Source organism: Mus caroli, chromosome 17 (assembly GCF_900094665.2).
Source record: "Mus caroli chromosome 17, CAROLI_EIJ_v1.1, whole genome shotgun sequence".
Lineage (NCBI taxonomy): Eukaryota > Metazoa > Chordata > Mammalia > Rodentia > Muridae > Mus > Mus caroli.
In genome coordinates this window covers 71,028,127-71,050,782 of record NC_034586.1, presented here as the reverse complement: position 1 = coordinate 71,050,782, position 22,656 = coordinate 71,028,127, and the positions used below count along the sequence as shown (strand labels likewise).

The 22,656-nt window shown below is 42.6% G+C and overlaps 1 protein-coding gene and 1 pseudogene across 5 annotated transcripts in view; both read right to left on the bottom strand.

The window, feature by feature from the left end:
* Window positions 1-22,656, bottom strand: part of Ltbp1 (latent transforming growth factor beta binding protein 1) — a 387,543-nt gene that overhangs the window by 228,337 nt on the left and 136,550 nt on the right. For all 5 annotated transcript variants that reach the window (XM_021185976.2, XM_021185979.2, XM_029471038.1 and 2 more), the window contains one exon: window positions 17,145-17,314. In XM_021185976.2, the coding sequence (XP_021041635.1) occupies window positions 17,145-17,314 (170 nt within the window). The remainder of the gene's footprint in view (window positions 1-17,144; window positions 17,315-22,656) is intronic.
* Window positions 2,709-3,480, bottom strand: LOC110283891 (annotated as a pseudogene).

The window sequence follows — 22,656 nt, the reverse complement described above, 5'->3', positions numbered from 1 at the left end:
ATTCTATGTCACCTATATAGTTCTTGTCACAAATAGTTGTGACATAAATCAAGCTTGTTTAAAGTAAATTAAGACCTTTCCTGTTTAGACACAACTGGCCCTCATCTTCAGCCACACCCACATGGATAGCCAGGGATTAACCAGGCCATGCTGCAGGATATTTACTACCACACTTCCTTCCTTCACACATAGATTCGTCCCCTATAAAATGTCCTTCTTGCTTTCCCTGACAGCCATCCTTTGGATGTCTTTCCCTTCCCAAATTCTATCACCCTAAGTCCTGATGAATGGCAGAGACCCCTGTCCTTTTGATTCTGTCTCCATATGTCTGCCGATGCCTCTCTACTTTGCCACTTTCCTTTTGCCTCAGTCAAAATGTAAAACAAAAACGGTGTGCCCTCTCATTCTCTTATTTGTCTTTCACCCTTAGTCTTTCCTATGTATAACTAATGTCCCACAAGTTACGTGTCTGTCCTTGGACATGAGAGACGGCCCAGAGGAGCAGAGGTGGCTGTAAGAAGGAAGAGCAGTGAGCAAGGTGACAGAATCTGAGGCTTCAGAGCTCACAGGAAGACAAGTGGGAGGGACAGAGGGATGGGTGATTCTCACCCAGCGACTCATTGTGCAAGTCATACGACTTTGAAGGAGTTGAATCATCTGAAGCGTCTGTTACCTACATAACCTGACTTGGAAATTGTCTATAGCACCAAAGACAGATAAATGCATAGGATAAAGTCAACTAGAACACTTTACAAATATAAATTAAGTATAAAAGGAAAAGAATGTCAAGAAGGCCGTCAATGAAGTGCTTTGCCTTGGTACTGAGTGTATGGCCCAGCACCCACACCAAAAAATAAAGCTGGGTGTGATAGCACACAAGTGCTTAGCACTGTGATGGGGAAAACAGCAGCCCAGCCTACTTGTGTGCTTCAAGCCGCTACAGATCCCCATCTTTAACAAAGAAAAGAAACCCTGTAGACCAACATACTGCTTGGCTGCTGATGGCCTCATATATGCACTCATTGCACGCATGTTCATACATACCTGCATGTTCCCTCCTAGGAAGCTCAATCTCTCCCTACACACACACACACACACACACACATGGAGCAGAGCAGAGAAAGAAGGCCATACCCTTAAACCCTCAATAGGCATCTAAGTCCCTGGTACTAACAGGGCAACAATAGATGACTCAATGCACCCCTGATGGCCTATAATTATTTCTTATAAACAAAGAAAGAGAAACACAGGGAACAAAAACAACATTGTAAATTGAATGCATTTTGCTTTAAGAAGCTCTATAAAAGTTGAATATCAACACTTTTGCAATTGCAATTACCAAAACAACTCTTGCTCGGTGACCCAAGGTCTCATCATTAGGAAAGCTTTTCCTGTTTCAAAATCATAGTATTTCGTCTCCAGTTTCATGTGATAAATAAAATCTTAAGAATGATCCGTTGCCAATATAAATAAATAAATAAGTATTGCATAATTACAAATTGATTTTCAGGGTGTGAGCTAATTCTTTTTAGGTTACTCATTTTCAACTTGCTTGTTTTCATTGGTGTGTGTGTGTGTGTGTGTGTGTGTGTGTGTGTGTGTGTGTGTGTGTATTTGTTTTGTTTTGTTTTTCCCTCATCAAGATAGACTCTCCTCTGATGAATACGGTAGTGACTTTAAGATATATCAAAAACCGACTCCATACCTCTTTCTTCAAGAGATGAAATCCAAATGGAATAGATGAAATGGATTGTGGGTCAGGGAGAGCTTCTTTGATGTTTGATTATTTCTGTGAAACTGAACAGGGCTTAATAGTAACTCCATATTCAGGTAAGTAAGATACAATTCCTATAGCTCACAAAATTCACAAATTGTCAAAATGTAATTGAACTCTGGTTATCTAGTCACCTAAAAGTAACTTACACAAAGTAGTAAAATAGTACCTTTAGGATTACTCATCTCTTTTGACCATTCTAACTCATAGTTGTGGTTCCTGTTAAACGTCTATGAATAACATTTTAAACGGTCAAGATAGTGTGCTAATACCATTAGTCTCACAATGACTTGAGCTGGTGACACATCACATACTAAACAGCTGTCTCATCATAGGTTATAATGGAACTAACAAATCCCTATTGCTTAGTGACATCATTAAGAGCTGAAGTAATACTCTGCTCAGATGTGTGATAACGATGATATGTGCATGTGTCCTGTACTGCCACTGGCAGACAAGTAAAATCAAACCATTATGAGGTCTGCAATAGTAATGGTGCCTGCAGTCAAGCCTAAGGATCTGAGTTTGATCCCTGGGACCCACATGGTATTAAAAAAAAATGACTTCCAAAGTTGCTCTCTAATAGCCTCACATACAATAGCTTGAGCACACCCAACCCCCTCCAAATAAATATATCAATAAATAAAGGCAATTTTAAAAACATACTATTATATATAATATCTATACTTGATAATAAGAAACCATTATGTTAGTGCTTTATATGTGGTCATTATTCTATAGATTTTGTAATTTTTAGAATGTACTATATTATAAAACTAAGTTTCCTGAAACCAACATGCCATGTCCCACCGGGCGTAATCTCATACAGCTTGTTTTGACTGAATCTCTTGTTTGCACTAAGAGATCACGTTGAAGACTACAGAATGGAAGGAAATCTTTGCCAATTATTCTTTTTTCTTTCTTTCTTTCTTTCTTTTTTAAGGCTTGTTTTATTTTAATGACAGATCCAAGTGAGGCCACAGCCAGGCCACAAAGTACAGACACGAGGGAAGCCTTATTTCTTGGTCTCTTCCTTCTTGGACAGACAGAGTCTTGATGATCTCTTCCTTCTTGTCCTGGAGACGCTTCCTCCCGGTGCTTTCGTGCTTCCTTGGTATTAGACCTGCGAGCCTCAGCCTGGTCAGCCAGGAGCTTCTTGTGGGCCTTGTCTGCCTTCATTTTGTGGATGTGCTCCATAAGAATCCGCTTGTTTTTGAACACATTCCCTTTGACCTTCAGGTACAGGCTCTGATACATATGGCGATCAGTATTCTTGGATTCCCGGTATCTCCTGAGAAGCCGGTGCAGGATCTCATCCAGGTCACCTTCTCAGGCATCCAAGCATTGGCAGTACCCTTCCACTTCCCTATGCCCATATGCCTGCCCTTCCATCAGGCCAGGGTGTTTTTCTGGCAACGAGCCCGGGAATGGACAGTCACAGGATTCTGGATGATCAGCCCATCTTTGATCAGCTTCCTGATCTGCTGACAGGAGTTGGCATTGGCGATTTCATTGGTATCATTGGGATCCAACCTGATCTTCTTTATCCCACAGCAGAGGACACTAGAGGCAAGCCCCTTCTGTAGCCTGAGCATAATCATGGCTGCGAATGCAGCAACAAAAGGAAAGAGCACCAATTATTCTTGAAACAAGGACCTAACACCCAGAATTTGGAAAAAAAAAACTTGCAAATCAACAGATGATCTAACAAAATAGATAATCTTTAACAGATGAAACACAAGCATCCAATGTGTGTTCTTAAGGTGTTCAACACTCCTAACCATCAGGAAAATTCAGTTAAGGCTATCTTGATAAACCCACATCCTCCCAGGCAGAGTGGCTGTCATCAAGAAACTGGACAACCAATGGCGAGGCTGTGTGACAGAGGACTGCTTGTCCACTGCCGGTGTGAGAGCAATCTGATATAGCTATTATGGGACTCAGTAAGGAGAAGTTCTCAAAAATTAAAAATAGAATTGCCATATATACTGAGCCATATCATTGCTGGGCAAATGTCCAAGCGACTCCATATCCTACCACAGAGATCGGCACACGCCTGGTCTTTACTGCTCTATTCACAAGAGCAAGGAACTTGGAACCAGCCTAGATGTCCATCAACAGATGAGTGAATAATAAAAACGTGCTACCTAAATGCAATAAAATTTTATTCAGCCACAAAACAACTATGAAATTTTCAGAAAAAAACTAGGCAGATCTGGAAAGCATTATACTGAATGTAGAAACCCAAACTCAGAAATACAAAAATCATAGTATTTTTTTCTCATATAGAGGTCCTAGTGTATAGTGTGTGTGTGTGTGTGTGTCCGCGCGCGCGTGCACGCGCGCGTGCGTGTAAAAACTAGAAATAAGACAAAGAGGGGTTAAAAGAGGATTTAAAGAAAGGTAGGTAAGCAATAAGACATATATCATGAAGGTGGGAAGGAAGGCTGGGATAGAGGTTCATGGGTGGGTCACTGAGGTCAAGGGGAAGAAAAGCTAACAACACATTTCACTTGAAAATGACATAGTGATATCTAATACTTTCTTTGCTGATTTAAAAATGAAATTTAACTAACTAGGTGTGGTGGTGCATGCCTTTATTCAAAACATTTGAGAGGCAAAGGTAGGCAGATCTCTGAGTTCCAGGCCAGTCTGGTCTAAAGAATGAGTTCCAGGACAGCCAGGGCTACACAGAGAAACCCTGTTGTTGTTGTTGTTGTTGTTGTTGTTGTTACTATTATTAATTATAAATAGAAAGTGATTGCGACCAATGAAAAACATATGGCATGAAGGTTTGTAAGTGTGCTCTGTGATGATGAGTGCCCAGCAATGAGCTGACCCAGGGATGTGTCTCTTTGACTGTAGCCCACTGTTAAGCAATTCAGACACAGAGCGCTGAATAAAAGCATACCCAGACCTTAGTGCAGCCATTAACACATAGAACGTGCCAAACAAGTGAGGGAGAGTCTCTCATTTCTCCAGCTACACAATCTTTAAAGACCAAAAATACAACTTATCGTAACTTCTGTAGGGTTTCTTTTTCCAGATATACTCAGGTGTGGTTTGGAAACTGGGACCCCTGACAAGAAATAAGAATCACTTTCTCCACGACACGTCTTTGAAATAATTAATCCCTTAGACAGAGTGAACTACTGTGGCATTTCTATGTACAAGACATGGCAAGGCATGCCTGATAGGTATTTACACAAATACCACACTGTGGTTGCCAGAAAGCCCCAACCAATAAAGATGAATAAATCGTCATGATGGGGTTGCAGGAAGACTTCCTGAGAAGGTTCCCCCAAGCCACACTCACTGGACCAAAGTCAACTGGACATTCTCCATGCGGAATGAGCAAGAATCCTCCAGCCCGAACTGAAAATGTTTCTGTAAGAAAATCTATATGGGACCATCCAGGGGTGCCTGTGGCCACACAGACATCACTAGTTAAAAATCAGTGAGTCATAAAACAAAACAAAGGGACATCAACGTGGAAACAGGGACCCTAGGGAGGAGAGAGAGCTGATGGAAGTGAGGTGGAGACAAGAGAGAGGCTGAGAAGTGACAATACATAGAAATGTGTGTGTGTACGTGCACACGCGTGCGCACATGTGTGTGTGTGTGTGTGTGTGAAATTGTAAAAAAAAAAAAACCCTGTTTTAATCATTAAAAATAATCCAGATGAGCATTCAAATCCATAAATCAGGTTCTACTGATCTCAGGCCAGGCAAGAAAATTCTCCAAGTTTTCCAAGGGTTTGGGAGACTTTTGAAACTCACCCACCCTTCCCCTCTTCCTATCTGCCCCACCATTCTACACCTTTCTAGGAGAGAGGGGTATGGAGAAAGAACTATAAAGGGCATGAAGCAAAGAAGCAGGGCAGCTGGGTTTCCCCCCTAGAAGACGATCATGTGAGGACACTCAGTTGTCCGAACACACAGCTGTGAGGGAGCAGGGTAGAAATAGACTCTCCAGTAGCTGGACTCTTTCTGTTTACAATGCAGAGAGTTCACATCATCTGAGGTGAGAGGGTGTTAGACTAACGCTGCATGGAGCACTGTGGTTGATAGGCATCCCAAGAGAATGGGCACGCCCAGCCCCACAAGCCAGACTTCACAGGCACCAGTACTAAGTTCTGTAAGTGTCTCTTACTGAAAGTGAGAAGCACAAGCCATTCGGGTGCCCATCACACACTGCTCCATCCCCAGGCCTTTGTAAAAACTTTGAACTGTGTTCTTGCACCCAGGATTCATGTAGCAGAAAATTTCCCTGTGGCTGCTCCCACTTCCCTTGATTAGGTCTGCTTCCCTCTCCGCTATTCTCCATTACAAATCCCTCAAGAGGCCTTTGGTTGAATCTAGTTTAGTCAGCATCAGCCTTGCCTGGGAAGGCTCTGACAGACAGCTGGCCAGCCCCACACCGGTTTTCCTTGTGTCAAATGCCTGTTTTCCAGTTCACTGTGCCCAGAAGGTGGGGCTATCCATATGGTATTTTTCTACCTACATGCATTCTGTCTAACTGCAACCAGATTGTGTGCCTGACTGAGACAGGCAACTGATCTGTCTAAATTGTTCCCAACAGTTTTTATTCTGTCGTACAGGCATGGTGATCTAAAGAGACACAGAGACAGAGGCACGGAGAGACAAAGACAGAGACAGAGAGACACACACAGAGAACAGAGTCCAAGGAGGTTCAGGCTCCAGGAAGGAGGGAAGGAACATGTGAGGTCTCTTCAAGCCATCAGTCAGAACCGGGCTCACTCTGCCCACCTCACTGCCCAAGCCCAAATGAAGGAGAGATGTGCAGGAAAGGCATTCCGCCCACAATAAAGCGGTGGCAAGAGAGGAGAGGAAAGAAAGAATTATACATAACTAATGTCATCTACCCTCATTAGTCATGCCGGGGTAGATAAAATGCAGGGAGGGGAGGAAAATAGATCAGAGAATCATTTTTCACAGAATATGTTCACCACCTTTCCTCCCTATCAAAACAAAGCAAAGCCCACCTCAACAGTCCTTTCTCATTACAGACCTAGTGAATTAAGGAGGCAGAAATCAACATTTTAGAACAGTCTTTTTTTTTCTCTCTTTCTCTCTAACTGAACCACAAGGAATAATATTTTTAATTGATGAATAAAGGGAAAAAATGAAAATATTTTGTTTGGGAGGAGGGCTATTCTCTAAAGTAAAGTAGGCTTCCTGTGCAGGCTGCTCCTTGGAATGAAACCTTGAAGTGTGGGAGGGAGCGCTCTGGTTTCTGCTGGACTCCCATCAAGCTGCTGCAGTCCTTGGATGCACCTGTAACCTTTAGCTTAGTCATTAAAGAGCATCCCAGCTGTTGGGTTGGTGTGTTTCTAGACTCATTAGGGGCGTGCACTCAATCCCACACAAGATGCCTGGAGGCTAGTGCGCCACCCAGCAAGACTCTCTCACCTGCTCCATAGATCCTGCTTTCTACTTAACGGAGCTTTCCAAATCCGTTCATAGGCTTCGAAAAGGTAAACATAAGGACAACGTTTGTCCCCCCAAAGCAATCCTACTTAGAATGGTTCATTGAAGAATCGGGGGTAGGGATGTGGCTTGGTGGATAAAAGGATTTGCCTCGTGTAAGCATGGGGACCTGAGTTTAAATTCCGAGAAGCCACATCCAAGCTGGGTATAAAAGCAGAAGCATTGGTAATCCCAGAGCATCCAGGGAAGCCTGCAGCAGACAGTCCAGGTAGAAGGTGGGGATTGGCACCAATGTATGCACAGTGACATGTGAACACCTGTATTCACACATGTAATGCGCATGGATGTGTGTGCCTGTGTGCTCATGCGTGTGCGCATATGCACATGAATAAGTGCTTGAGTGTGTGAGAGAGCACACACACACAAACAGAGAGAGAGAGAGACATTGAAAACTTTGAAAAACCAAACTTGTTAAATGCACTTAGGCTACAAGAAGTTTTTAATGACTGGATACTATTTGTATGGATAACCTAAGAAACTAAAAACTATTCCAAAAATACACACACATTTGCTTAATACATCTCTCTCTCTCTTCCTCCCTCACACACACACACACATACACAGAGAGAGAGAGAGAGAGAGAGAGAGAGAGAGATACACACTATGATAAAGAATTTGTCTATCACAGGAATTAGCTCAACATAAATTGTCTATTAAGAAAGAAAACAAATAGGATAGAATTCAAACCCCAGAAATATCATAATTCTAATACAAAATAATTGAGAGATGGGATATAGCTGGGCATGGTTGGATAGGCCTGTAATCTTCAGCCTAGAGGAGGCAGAGACAGGAGGATCCTGAGTTTGAGGGTAGCCTGTGCTATGCAACAAGAAAGCATGTTTTAAAAACCAAGGACCAGGGATGCCACTCCATGGGAGAGTGCTTGCCTAGCTTGTCAAAAGCATTGAATTGAATCCCAAGTATTGGCCCCCTCTGAAAAGAGCATGATATAAGATGCTGGGGAAATGGTTCACTCAGTAAAGGCATGCAAGCATGAAAGCCTGAGTCCTACAGTCCAGAGCTCACCCACGGGCCAAGCACAGGAGCATACATCTGTAAGCCCAACACTGAGGACCGTAGAGAGGGGCAGCTTCCCAGAGCTCACTGGCCAGTCAGCCTAGCTTCAGTGCTGAACTCCAGGTTCAGTGAGAGACTCTCTGAAAACATAAAGTGAGGGACAACAGAAGAAGACACCTAGCATCAATCTCTGACCTCCACACACATGTACATATGTACTCATATGCACATGTGTATGACATATGCGCGTGTGTGCGTGTGTGTGTGTGTGTGTGTGGCAAAAAAACATGTGCAACTCACACCAGTGAGAGGTGCTGGTCCTTATCTCAAAGTGGGGACATCCTCATGATAGGCAGTCATCTGCAACCTTAGGGGGGATCCTTCCTCAAGGGAAAACTCCTGAGAGGACAAGCCTGCCACTTGACTCCTGTGAGACCTGTCTCCCGAGCCCCACCACCAGAGTCTTATCTGTTCTGAACCAAAACTGGCCTCAACTCTTATCAGTAGCTGCTGCTTCTTTTCCCTTCAGAAGCTAAGCCAAGTAAAGGCTTTGTACTCTGTCAAAGAAATCCAAAATCAGAAGAGTCCCTGTCTGTGCTGCACCCCCATAAACTCATGTGATTGATGTATGGTTGGCTCCTAGGGTGTGGCCTTTTTGGAATAGCTGTGGCCTTGTTGAAGGGAGTGTGTCACTGTGGAGGCAGGCTTTGAGGTCTCAACACATGCTCAAGTCTTGCTAGTGAGATCCAGTCCCCTTCTGCTGCCTAAAGATCAAGATGTAGACATTTGAGCCCTTTCTCCACCACCATGTCTGCCTGGATGCTGCCGTGATGATAACGGACTAAACATCCGAACTGTAAGCCATCCCCATCGAAATGTACTCTTTTGTAAGGTTGCCATGGTTTTGGTGTTTCTTCACAGCAACAACAACAAAAAAAAAACCTAAGACAACATTTCTTCCATTTTTTTTTAAATATAGGTTTTCTCTTCCCAAAATGATGCTATTCTACTTCCCCATGGCAAACTGTAAACTCATTTGTGTTATCCCCCCCCCCCAGGAGAATTTTGTTAAAATCACAGTTTAACTCTAAAATATTCTGGAGCCATACTAAGTATTGATTTTTTTTCCAGTACCTTAAAATTAGCCTCGACCTCCAGAAATAGCTTTGAATGTGAGCATTATTATGAAAGTTTGGGCCTTTGGAACGAAAAGTTGTCTCTGGCACTGGAGACTGTCTGTGGAGAAATTTAAACTACATAATCCTTCCCTCTGGAAGGCTTTGCCCCATCGCTGTTTATACGCTGCTGGATAAGCTTCTTAGAAATGCTGACCATCCATCCATGTCTACCCTTTCCCAGCTATCTTTAACTGTGTGTAGCTGATTGGGAGACAGGGAACATTCCTGTTTGCATACCTTCCTGGACAGAGATGGGATCAACCCCATCTTGTATAATAAGTCTGACACTCCCTCGGCCTCACCATCAAGTGTAAGTTGGCACAGCCAAATACAGAGAAACACTCCACCCTCTATCAAATCTGGATTTCTGAGATGAACTTGACCAAGCCTTGTTCACTTACACATGCGTCAGTCTCTACACATTAAAAACATTTCACTGTCTGTGCCATTAAAACTAAGTTCTGCGAGGCATCATGGAGGGGAAGGAGAGCTTTCTGTACCCACCCTTTGCCCTAGCACCCACATGGCATTACAAAGGGGATTACAGTACTGTATGCAGGTGGGCAAGCAGCTTTGGGAGCCTGATTTTGCAAGGGAAACGTAAGAAACTTTCCCATTATTCCTTCTTTAAAGCAGTCTCTTCTCATATTTTAGTCCTGAGTGCTTATGCATCTGTGGCTGTTGTGGGTAGTGGTTTCTGATCAGCTTCTTGGAAAGCTGGCTGGTCCAAATTCCATTGCCATGTAGTGCCCAGTGAATCAGTTGTAGCCAAACACAAAGAAATAACCCACTTCCACATTCGCTGATGGCAGTCTCCATTTAGGGAAGGTTTCACCTGCATCCCTGGACATCTCTCCATCCATGTTCACACTTGGTTCATCTGGAAATCTGTCCTAAAAGGCCCTCATCCCATCTGTCAGTGGCTGTCAATGTCTGCTGCGCAGTTTCCAGGACACTAGGTCTCCCCAACTGCTGCCTTTCTTTCTCTGTCTCTTCTGAATTAAGGGCATGGTGTGTCTCAAGAGCAGCCTCCTCCTTACCAACATCCCAACAGGCTGATGGGCTCTACTCTGCAGTCCGCCACTTATACAAGAATCCGACTCTAATTCTTCCCATTTAAATCAGCTATCCCAGTGTCTGCCTTTACCTAGTTACCCCACGAGCTTCTTCCCTCCTTTGGGAGAGGACAGTCAGGCTGAGGTGGATACTTCTGTGCTGGGAGGTGCCTCTATCGCATCACTGACTCTCTGAGCTATACCACAGGCACCCACTGCATGAGCATTCTATAGCTAGTCATAGACATTAGGAGCCTCCAATCAATTCCCTTGTCCACCTTCTCTGGCATCAGCAGACTAGTCTTTGCTAAATGCTGCCTATCTCCCAATGGTCAGATTTGGGCTGTCTTCTCTAGTAGTCTGTAAAAACATCTTTTCTCTTGTCTCTGTCTCTATCTCTGCCTTTCTCTGTCTCTCTGTCTCTGTCTGTCACTCTCTCTCTCTCTCACACACACACACATATGTGTATATATATAAATGCACTTATTTGTTCTCTCTCTCTCTCTCTCTCTCTCTCTCTCTCTCTCTCTCTCTCTCTCTCTCTCTCTCTCTTTCTCCCTCACTGAACTCAACAGCCAAGAAAATTCAGACATCCCTGGTTGCCTCTTTGTTATACCAATCAATCTACAACCATGGGAAGTTTTCACTCCAGATACACACAGACTTGTCTTTTCTAGATGAGAAGCCATCACTACTTGTCAGCACACCCTGACATGCTTTCATGTTATGTCACATTTTCTGACATGTCTGAACACGAGCCTGATACAGCCAAACATACATTCAACCACCATGCCTCCCAAAGTGTAAAGATTTCTTACATGCCCAAAAAGTCCAAGTCTCAAATCCTGGGCTACACAGTGTGGTCAAAAAGAGCTTGGAAAACAAAAACATGCTGTGAGAACATGGATGCTATGAGCACATGCTGTAAGAACATACATGCTATAAGAACATATATGCTGTAAGAACACACATGCTGTGAAAATATATATACTGTAACAACATACATACTATGAGAACACGCATGTTGTGAGACCATATATGTTGTGGAAAAATACATGCTGTGAGAACATGCATGTTGTGAGAACATTCATGCTATGAGAACATGCATGCTGTGAGAATATAGTGAGAACATATATGCTATGAGAATATACATGCTGTGAGACCATGCATGCTGTGAGAAAATGCATGCTGTGAAAACATGCATGTTGTGAAAACATACATACTGTGAAAACATACATGCTATGAGAACATGCATGTTGTAAGAATATTCATGCTATGAGAACATGCATGCTGTGAGAATATAGTGAAAACATACATGCTATGAGAATATACATACTGTGAGAACATGCATGCTGTAAGAAAATGCATGCTGTAAAAACATGCATGTTGTGAAAACATACATGCTGTGAAAACATACATGCTGTGAGAACATACATGCTGTGAGAACAAACATGCTGTGAGAACATGCATGCTGTGAGAACATACATGCTGTGAAAACATACATGCTGTGAAAACATGCATGCTGTGAGAACATACATGCTGTGAGAACATGCATGCTGTGAGAACATACATTCTATGAGAACATACATGCTATAAGAACATACATGCTATGAGAACATATATGCGGTGAGAACATATTGTGCTTCTCTCCCAGCAAGGCTCAGGAGGCCCAGGAAGCTAATCTACCTATCAGGGAGGGAAAGAGAGGATTTCGGTGAATCCACCTCTGGCTGTTGGTGGGGGTTAAGCAAAGATTTTACTGGGAAAGGTCAACACAGACCACAGACTCCAGGAAAAGGCAACCCCTGAGGTGCCAATTTCTGCCAAAAGTAGCTTGATGGACTCTGAGACTGCTTGTTTAAGCAAAAAGCATTGTATTTAACATTTTTAAAGTGGGCTTTTTTTTCCGGTTTAACAGTACTGTGTGTTTGTGGTACGCTTGTTTCTCTTTCCTTCCCACTCCCCATCTCAGTGCATCAGAATATAAATCCTCAGTCCTCTTAAGAGTCTGAGTTATCTGTGTTTATAGACCTTTGGGAAGTTAATCTATAAAACATGACATATGCCTCTTCTGGAATTTAAGACGTCTGCTTCCTTGAATATAACAAAATAAACTTTTAGACGCTGATATTGAAATACAAGCAGCCCACTTAAAACGCTGAGCCCCTAACCGTGGGAAAACAACTGGAATTAGCAATGAGAACTCCAATGTCAGGACTAGGGAGACAGCTCAGTCAGTAAAGTGCATGCTTCACAAGCACAAAGACCTGAATTCAGGTCCTCTGGGCCAATGTAGAAGCCAGGAATGGCAGTACAGATCTGTAGTCACAGCATTGGATCAGGGGATGGTGGCAGACACAGGAGGAACCCTGGATCGCAGTAGGTAGCCAACCTAGCCAAGTTAGCAAGCCCCAGTCTTAAAAACTAAAGTATAGAGCAATACAAAAGAACATGTGACATCAATCTTTGGTTGTCGTGTGTGTGTGTGTGTGTGTGTGTGTGTGTGTTCTATTGCTTTAAGTTTTCCAAGTCAAAGATACTACAAAACCAAGGGCCTGCAGAGATGGCTCAGTAGTTAAGAGCACTGGCTAGCATTCCCTATTTTGCCAGCTGTTCCTCAGCCTGACATTCTTAACATTGAAAGAAACTCAACTTATTTTATAGAGTTTTCCTAGTGCTTCCCGATTTTCTGCTGTCTACAAACTTGATAGAGATGTCTGAGAACTACCAGAGTATGGAGCGTGGGCTGGTAAGGGCATTGACAATGAATGGCAGTTACAGGCAGAGTCTCTTGGGAAGCTTTTGGGTTTTCTCTACTGTTCTCAGTTATCGGTCATCAAATCTCAAATCTGGATGTGTTTAGTAGCTTATGAAGCCGGGTTTGAGACTAGGGAGATGCTCAGTGGGTAAAGGGCTTTTTCCATCATCACAAGGACCTGTGTGTGGATTCCCATCATCTATGGAAAAAATTGAGCATAGTGTGGTCAACTGTAATCCCAGCCCTGAGAGATGGAGAGAGACACATCCCAGAGGCTTGATGGCCAGCCAGGCTGTATCTGTGAGTTCCAGGCTCAGCAAGACAGGCCCATTTCAAAACATACGATAAAGGATAATTGAGAAAAATACCCAATGTCAATCTCTAACCACAACATGTACATACATGGGTGAACCCTCACACACATATGAATATGCATACAAAAACCTCAACACACATTCTTACAAAAACTAAAACACACACACACACACATACACACACACAGAGTCTCTAGACCTGGGTTGGCTGATAGTCCATCAGCCTCCAGCAATTTACCCAGTATTCTACACTCTGCGACATTTTTTAAAGGTCTTATTTTAAATAGGTTATCAAAATACTGTATAACAACCTTGGTTTTCTTCTTGGTGACTAAGCCTAAAATGTTTACTGAGCTTAAGCACAAGTTTGCCAACCTATACTTTAGCTGACACTCAGGTTAAATTCAAGGATGTATCACTAAGATCAGTTACCACAGAATAGCCAATGTAGGGCATCCCATTGCCTAGTGACTAAGAAGGTTGACAAGCACACCACATCAAAATATGAGAAGTTATGTGCACAAAGTGGATAAGGGCACTCCTCAGTGAGTGAGCTACACTGCTGAGAGTCTGAGAAACTCCAGCAGAACACTGCTTCTTCCCAGAGAGATCACCTCACCAGCAACTTGATGGCTTGCTCCCTGTCTCATCTTTCACCAGAAAATCACAATACTTAGTGCAGTCACACAGTCAGCTCCACTTGCAATTGCCTTATCTTTCTTACCTGCATATTTTGATAATATGTTTATTGGCAAGTAATTGTTCTCTGGGGCTGCTATCTCTTCTTTCTCTGAGATTATTAAACTACAGAAAACAGGATTTTACATGCTCCACTATTGCTGTTTGTAAGATGCCAGTTTTGACCCAACTAACTAACAAATTATAGTAGCACACTTCATTTTTCAGCCGTACCTATGTATCTTGGTGTGTGTGTGTGTGTGTGTGTGTGTGTGTGTGTGTGTAGCAATCTACATATCTACGTATCTGTCAATCTACTAATCTATGTATCTACGTATGTGTATATATGCATCTATTTTAATTAGCATATAACATATTTGGTTCCCTTATATTTTTACAAGCAATTGATTCTCCTCCCCAGACCTCCCCTTCCTGTGTCCTTCAAACCCCATTTATCTCCTTTCTGCTTTTATATTTCACCTATTGCCCCAAAATCTCAACCCCTCTTTCTAATGGAGAAAACAACACGAACTCTTTTAGCAACCTAAGTGTTTCCACCAGTCCTAGTAGCTTGCCCCGAAGTCATGGCAACACGCTTGGGGAGGGAGGTCCTCTACCACTTCATCCCAAGACAAAGCGTGTTCCTAGTGGCCTGATCTCCTCGGTCCTCTGAGGTTAGAATTATCTGCTTCTCTTTCACTGCCTAGCCCTCAGCACACTGTGGAATTGATCTGTTTGGATTTGATCTCTTCTAGGAAGCTGAGAATGAAGGTGTTAAAGGATTCTACTATCCTGGGCTATCCACTGCTAACCCCCCTCCATTCAGTCCCACACTGGGTTCCGACTGTCCATCCGACCTGACACAGAGTGCAAGTGTGAGGAAGCAGACCCTTTCAGCTGCCTCCTACCTCTGCTCCTTTCCCCACAACAGACTTCCTTCTAACCTCTCCCTCATGTTCCTATTTCAGTACCCTTCACAGCCCTGTAAAATTACTTGTTTTCAAGGCTTTCCAACTAGACCTCCAGCTCTCAATATAGTGTTAGCAACAGTAAAAATAGCCACATTTCCCTTCCTCCCTTTCAGATATGACTAATGTTTCAGTCCTCCCTAAGCCTGTTTTTGATCTGGTTCCATCTTTTTCAGGGTTTCAGACGAGCACGCCGTCACTGAGGTCATGTGGTAGTCTACAAGCCTTCACGAGCTCCCCGCTACATTGTAAATGCATACAAAAGGCAGAGGACTTCAAAAGAAGTCATCATTTCATTTTCCAGAAGACAGCTAAATCAAGGGTTTGGTTTAAATTCTTAAAGATAGAGATAATATATAGATTTGTGTGTGTGTGTGTGTGTGTGAGAGAGAGAGAGAGAGAGAGAGAGAGAGAGAGACTTTCACTTGAATAACAAGTCATCACTAACTAAGAGCACCATATCCTATCTTCTTCCCAGTGACCGTCAAGCCATCTTTTCTTGACTTTTTCATCAATCTTGGAATTTTCTTCCTCTATAAATATGAACATAAAGTTTCAAAAATCCCTTTCTTATTGCTTCCAAATGTTAGAGAGCTTTCATAAAAGTGTTTATCTTCATGGGCTAATAGCAATAAGCCCCTCCCCTTGTTTACTTTTTAAAATCAGGATGAAGACAACACTGCACACTTGGAACACACCCCCCTGAAGATATCAGAGAGCATTAAGGAGCATGGTGACTAAAGCTGTCATTTTGTGACTGACAAGGGACTGTCTTGTCTGACAAGGAGATGATCCAAGCGGTTTCCACACCATCCCCTAAGGCCCTACTTTGCTTTCCTGACCATCCCAATAAAACCACACCAAACTATCTCTCTAGAGCGGGCCACCAGCCACAGAAGAGATCTCAGATCGTGAAGTGTAGGCAAACAAATCTGCCACTTCATTTTCTATTGTAAAAAATTAAGCATCGGTCACCAGAGGAACTTAACAGAAAGTGCAAGGTGGGGGCCACCAGCAAACATCAAATCTGCAGCAGATTCCAACTTCTTAAGTGTCAAACGGTAGCAAAACTCTCTCTGGGCTATTTGCAGTCTTCCTGCTGGTCACAGAGAGCCCCTTTCCCCCTCCCACCTGGCACACTCCTTGATCAGTTCTGGTGAAGGCGATCAGTCAGCATGGACTGAAGCAGGGAGCTGCTGGAAGGAGACAGTGAGCCTAGTTCTCGCCTCTGAATGGTCTGTGCCTCGCTCCAGTGCCTTCTCCGAGGATTCTGCCAGCAGACACTCTGTAATACCTAGACCACAAATCATCACATTCCCTACCCATCCAGCCAGGCCTTGTGTCCTTGAGCTTCTCCTAGAGGGAGATACCAACCAAGCTGGCCCCAGATACAATAGTCCTTTACAAACTCAGTCTAGTCTTCCTTGCCATCTGCTAGGTAGACTAAAAACTAGGTAGACCTTTCAGCATAAAAATAGCTACCACAGGCGAGCCCCAGAGACTAAGTGCAGGACAAATCAGGCCGTTCACAAGGGATGGATCTTGGCAGCTTAACTAAAGAAAACATTTTATCAATACAAACATGTCAGACATGCTGCTGTACCTAAAATTAGAGGGAACACGTCTCCCAGAAGAAGAAATCCTGCAGAAACAGAATCTCAGGCAAGTCACTCCAGATTTATTTCCAAAGTCCCGGAAAAATGTCTTTCCTCCGAATAAGGAAACCATGCTAAAAACTCTGCTGTCTGGTTGTTTTAGGAACCAAAGAAGGTGTTTTAATGACTCTTGAATTTTATCTACTGTGACACATTACAACCATCTAAACCAAAGAAAAATGTTTCCAAACTGTGAGTCTGTAACACAGGAAAATGGCTGTCTGAAAAGGTACTCACCCTGAAAGGGTGCCGTGCCTTGCTCCTGCCCGTATCTTAAAGAGAAAGAGCCTTCGGTGGATTGCTCCGCAGAGACCACCTTCGGGGCTGGGAAGTACTTGGGCTTGAGCACGTACTCCTGGGTCTGGCCATGCCGAATCATCACATTCTGGGAAGATAAGGGTGCAACTCTGGGAAGAAACAAAGAGAGGATAAGAAAATAAACACGGGGTTTTCAATGTCAACATAAGAAGAGAACAAAAAATTTAAACTTCGGAAGGAGGACCAGTACCACACACGGCTCATTTGTCTCACCATCTGTGGCACACAAGGAAGGAACCGCTGGTTTACAAGTAGAACCATCCAGCATGAAGGGGACTCATCTGTTTAGTCAAAATGCACCTTGAGAAATGGGTTATCACAAGGGGGTTTTATCAAAGACTTCAGAACATAGCTACCTCGGGCTTCATGCAAAACATAGGGCATCCATTACTCAGAAAAAGGCAAAGCCCCAGACATGACTAGATGCACAAACAAATAGATAATAAGAACAAAGCGAGGAGTCAGTTATAAGCACTGAGAGCCAGTGTGGGACAGCAGGACATTCCAAACTACCTGATTCTACCGGGTAGCTCGTCTGGCTCTTGGAGCCTCAATTTCATGTTCTAAATCAGAGGATTTCTACCACACAAGGCCAAAAGAAAAAAATGTTCGTAAAAACATGAACACATTAAAGCAAAGGGGAAAAAAGAATAAAATAAGTTGGTCATGGCGTTCCATGATTTAATGCCAACATTTGAGATGCAGGACCAAGTGCATCTTGAGTTTGAAAGAAACCAGTTAAGAAGCTGGCTCAATAGCCGGGCAGTAGTGGTGCCCACCTTTAATCCCAGTACTTGAGAAGCAGAGGCAGGCAGATTTCTGAGTTGGAGGCCAGCATGGCCTACAGAGTGAGTTCCAGAACAGCCAGGGCTACACAGAGAAACCCTGTCTCAAAGAAAAATTTCTGATTCAATGTACACAATATACACATATATACATGCATGCATATATACGTGTGTGTGTGTGTGTGTGTGTGTTATGAAAATGCCTCAGGGAAATATCTATTTAACTTTATTCTAGATCTCATAATTATATAACTATATAAATTATGTAACTTAACTCAAGTTAAGTGTTTTAAAAATACCATTTCCTACAAATAACAAGAATAATTAATCTTGGGGTAAAACCAATAATGAAAAATAGAAAAAAAGATAACACAGATTCATTTTATTTATTTATGTAGTGTGCGGTATATGTATGTATTCATGAGCATGTATGTGTGCTTATGTAGTATATAATATATGTATTATCCTCATGTATTTATGTAGTATGTAGTATATATGTACATCTGTGTGTGTGTGCATGTATGCCAAAGGTAGATAGCCAATGCATTCTTCAATCTATTTCCACCTAACTGAACCCAGAACTCATCAATTCAGCGAGGCTGGCTATTCAACACTCGAGGATCCTTCTGTCTCTACCTTCCAGGTGCTGGGATTACTGGCCTGTGCTGCCACATTTGGCTCTTTACATAGCTACTAGAATCAAATTCCAGGCCTTATTCTTGCATGGCAAGTAGGTTGCTGAATGAACCATCTCTCTAGTGCCCCACTCTCTTTAGAACATGTGAAATTATTAGACTAGTGCATACCACCACTGACAGCAAACAGCCTTTGAAATGGTACCTGCTCGCCAGTATGTTCTGACTCAAAAGATGGGCCCCTAAAGGGACTATATAAACAGTAAAAGAAATAATATATAGTACAAAAGACAAGTCATCATGTCACAGAGCACTATCATTAGGTGCCTTCATCAAAAATAGCCAAAGAATCGCAAATAAGTTTACTCAAATTTATTCTTGTTGAGGCTAAAGAAGGAGTCATGAAAAGTAACAAAGAAATCTGTGGAGAATATGGACCAGAAATGGCTGAATTGAGGATGCTGGTACCTTGGCATTCATCACTACAAACCCAGTGGTCTCAAAATGCCTAAAACTCCCATCTTGGGTCTGGATCTTCCAAGTTGTGGTACCACATGGGGAATTTCCTTTGACACCAGACTAATTACTAACTAAGGGCTGACACTGTAAACCTTTCAGTTTTGATAATATGAGTGTTGTCTTGAACTTGAAGTATGCTTAGAGGGGTGGAAACAGCTGGACAAATATGGTGGTCACAAGCCTATTCTATCAGTCTCCTTCCCACCTTGGAAATGACTCTCTTTCTCTCTAAGCCATTCTGTCACTCTGCACAAAAACACAGAACTAGCTCCTATTTGGGACAAAAGGACCCAGCATTCCAGGAAACTGAGATGGCCACTATTCACTCCTGCCCTGGACATATCCAGAAAGGTAAGTCTTGCGGGTCTGCCTCACAGGTGAACAACACTTCCCTCTAAAACTGGAAAAGTGATTGTGGCAAGAAGTGAGCTGCAGGTTATGTGCACGAGGCTACTTCTCCTCTATGAAACAGGTAAGAATCAAAGGAAAGAGAGCAATCTGTACACGAACTTGAGAACAACGCTCAGCCGCCCTAACGTAAGAAAATCCAGACTTCAGTCTCACTATGGTGCTAGTGTGCACAGTCACCATACACTGCAAAGCCGCAGCTAGGTATACCAGTTGTCCCATTCCTCTACTTTGCTTCCAACAGCTCACAGTGCATGGGTTCTGTAGTCAGTAACTGTCACGTGAACTTATCACAGCCCCATCAAGAAAATAATGAGAATATGAGCAGACCCTGTGGGGAAACTGCCCTATCCCTCATCCCAGACACTTCTGAGAGATAACAGCCACTCTTCGTCTCTTGGGATCAGAGTCTAGCTTTTCTTCCAGCAGCCCCACTTGTAGTTCCACCACAGCCCCCTCTTGGCCTTACTAACACACATCCTCTTTCATGCTTCTGCCTTTCCTTCCTTTTCACCCAGCCATCTCAGAAAAAAAGAAAAATTTTAGTTGGTTTTTGATTATTTAAATTTATTCTTCCCCCATTTCCAGGATCGTGGGAAACTTAGCCATGAGGAAGAAATATCAGGTTAGTCACATCATTGTAAATGCAATTTTCAAGAAAAGAGGTGCAAATTTTTGAAGAGAAAATTTAAAAGAAACAAAACCATAGGAATTCTGGTTCAAAATAAAAAGGGACATACCCATTGATATTTCATCCATTCTCCCTCATAATTGCAAGTAAGGGGAAATTATGGATTCTAAAATACAACCACACTGGTAGCTTCAAATATTTAATATTCTGAAACTCACAGTCCCCAGTATTCATCCACTAGAGAATCTCCCTGTTCTATCCATTCCACAAGATAATGCTTTAATCTTGTACACACCACCCCCAAACAAAAGAACTGCTATTGATAGAGCCCTCAGGGGCCTCTGCTCCAGTCATTAACACTTCTGCCATCCATCTATCATATTTTATATTATCCACTAATAAACACTAGATGCATTAAAATATATTTATAAGATAGTCAAAGTATAGTGAGAAATAATGACAGTTACAATGTAGGGGAAGCTATGCCTTCCACACTGGAAAAAGTTTTCTTCTTTTACCTAAAGCTCCAGTAAGCAGCATATTTTACCTTGAGATGTAACATGTATCTCCTCTGTGCCTGTATTACACAAAATACAGGCAAAACCAATGACACAAACAAGAGCTATCATCATTGAGAAGGATATCCTGACATTCTTTCCCTCTATGATGTATTTTTTTTTTTGAGCAGTCCTGGGCTACTTCACTGGTGAAAGTTCATGGAACACAACCTGAGGCATATGTTGTTCAGGGGTCCCTGTGGGACTCCAGGCACAGAAGAAGAAAATATGACTAAAAAGAGGAGAGAGGCCATTCAAATCTGTATCAGGAGCATTGACCTTCAAGAGGCACAGACAGAAGGAAGAAAGTAAATAACTCACAGGGCCCAGTGCAGAGTGGTCATGCACAGACAAGTATTACAAATATGTAATTGCAAAAGAGTACAAAAATATTAGAGGCTCCAGTGTTGCACCATCAATTCGGGTGATACAAAAGGTTCAGAGTTGGCTGTAGGAAGCTGGAAAACTCTGAAAGTGGAAGAATGAAATCAGAGGCCCCAATCTTTCCCAATCGAGGGCCAAGAGGTGACATTAATGAGCATGACTTTGATAGAAGACATGGATAGAAGAACCAGAAGTCAACGCTGAAGTGTGCTGTTTGCATCCACAGAGACAGGAAGCCAACACATACAAAGTAGCAGCTTTGGGAGGAAAGCAGGACAAGGGTGAGGTGAGCAAAATCTTTGCTCACTGTGTCATTCTTAGTCGTTAGGCAACATTCATAGCAAATACATCAAGAAGGGGCCACATGAAGATAACTACCAGCAAGAGGCAAGGACCAAAGCAAATGAGAATCCTGAACGCTTGAAGGTGTAAAGATGTTACCTGGAAGAGTGTTCCTGGTTCAAGATTAAAGGGAAAAGTAGGAGCAAAGAGGTATGCTGAACTAAAGCTGCTAGAATGAGGGGCTGGTCTGTGGAGAAGAAGGCTACTATAGTTTCATAGTCAGAAACATGCAGTAAATGTCTAGGAGGCAGTTGGGGGAAACCTCCAAGTGATGTTCTAAGGAGCAAGCCCCCTCAAAAATCAAAACTGTTAAAAAATGGAAAAAAAAAAAAAAGAAAAAACTGAAAAGTGAACCAGAGGGCTGGAGAGATGGCTCAGTGGTTAAAAGCACTGACTGCTCTTCCAGAGGTCCTGAGTTCAATTCCCAGCAACTACATGGTGGCTCACTGAGGGATCAGATGCCCTCTTCTGGTGGTGTGTCTGAACACATCAGGCATATGAATGGCAGTACACTCATATGCATAAAATGAGTAAAATCTTAAAAAGTGAACCAGGAAAAAAATGAGCCAAGAAAGATGCTGAGGCCACAGCTGATGAGCTAAGTTTTCTTCTCACATGAGGAGAAAGAAAACCAAACTTCTGCAACGTGTCTTTTGACCTCCACGCCCATGCTGTAGCATACGTGTGCACACAGAAACTACAATAAATATGAAAAGATTTTATTTTTTAGTCTTTGATTGAAAAGCATAGAATCAAACAATCTTGGGAGATAGTCACATTTAATTGTGTAGATATCCTATGAGAAAGGGGATTTATATTAAAAATTAATCTTTTGTTGGTCTGTTTGCAATAGGGTTGCTCTACATAGCTCTGGATGTCCTGGAACTCACTCTGTAGACCAGGCTGGCCTGGAACTCACAGAGATCCATCTGTCTCTGTCTCTGAAGTACTGTGATTGATAGCATAGTCTAACAGGTTACATAGAATCAACGCCCTTTCTTAAATGTCATGTCATTCAGTAGAAAGTTTCCGCAGCTTATTTTGTAGACACAAATATTTTCACAATTAAGATCTTCTTCTTCTTCTTCTTCTTCTTCTTCTTCTTCTTCTTCTTCTTCTTCTTCTTCTTCTTCTTCTTCTCCTTCTCCTTCTTCTCCTCCTCCTCCTCCT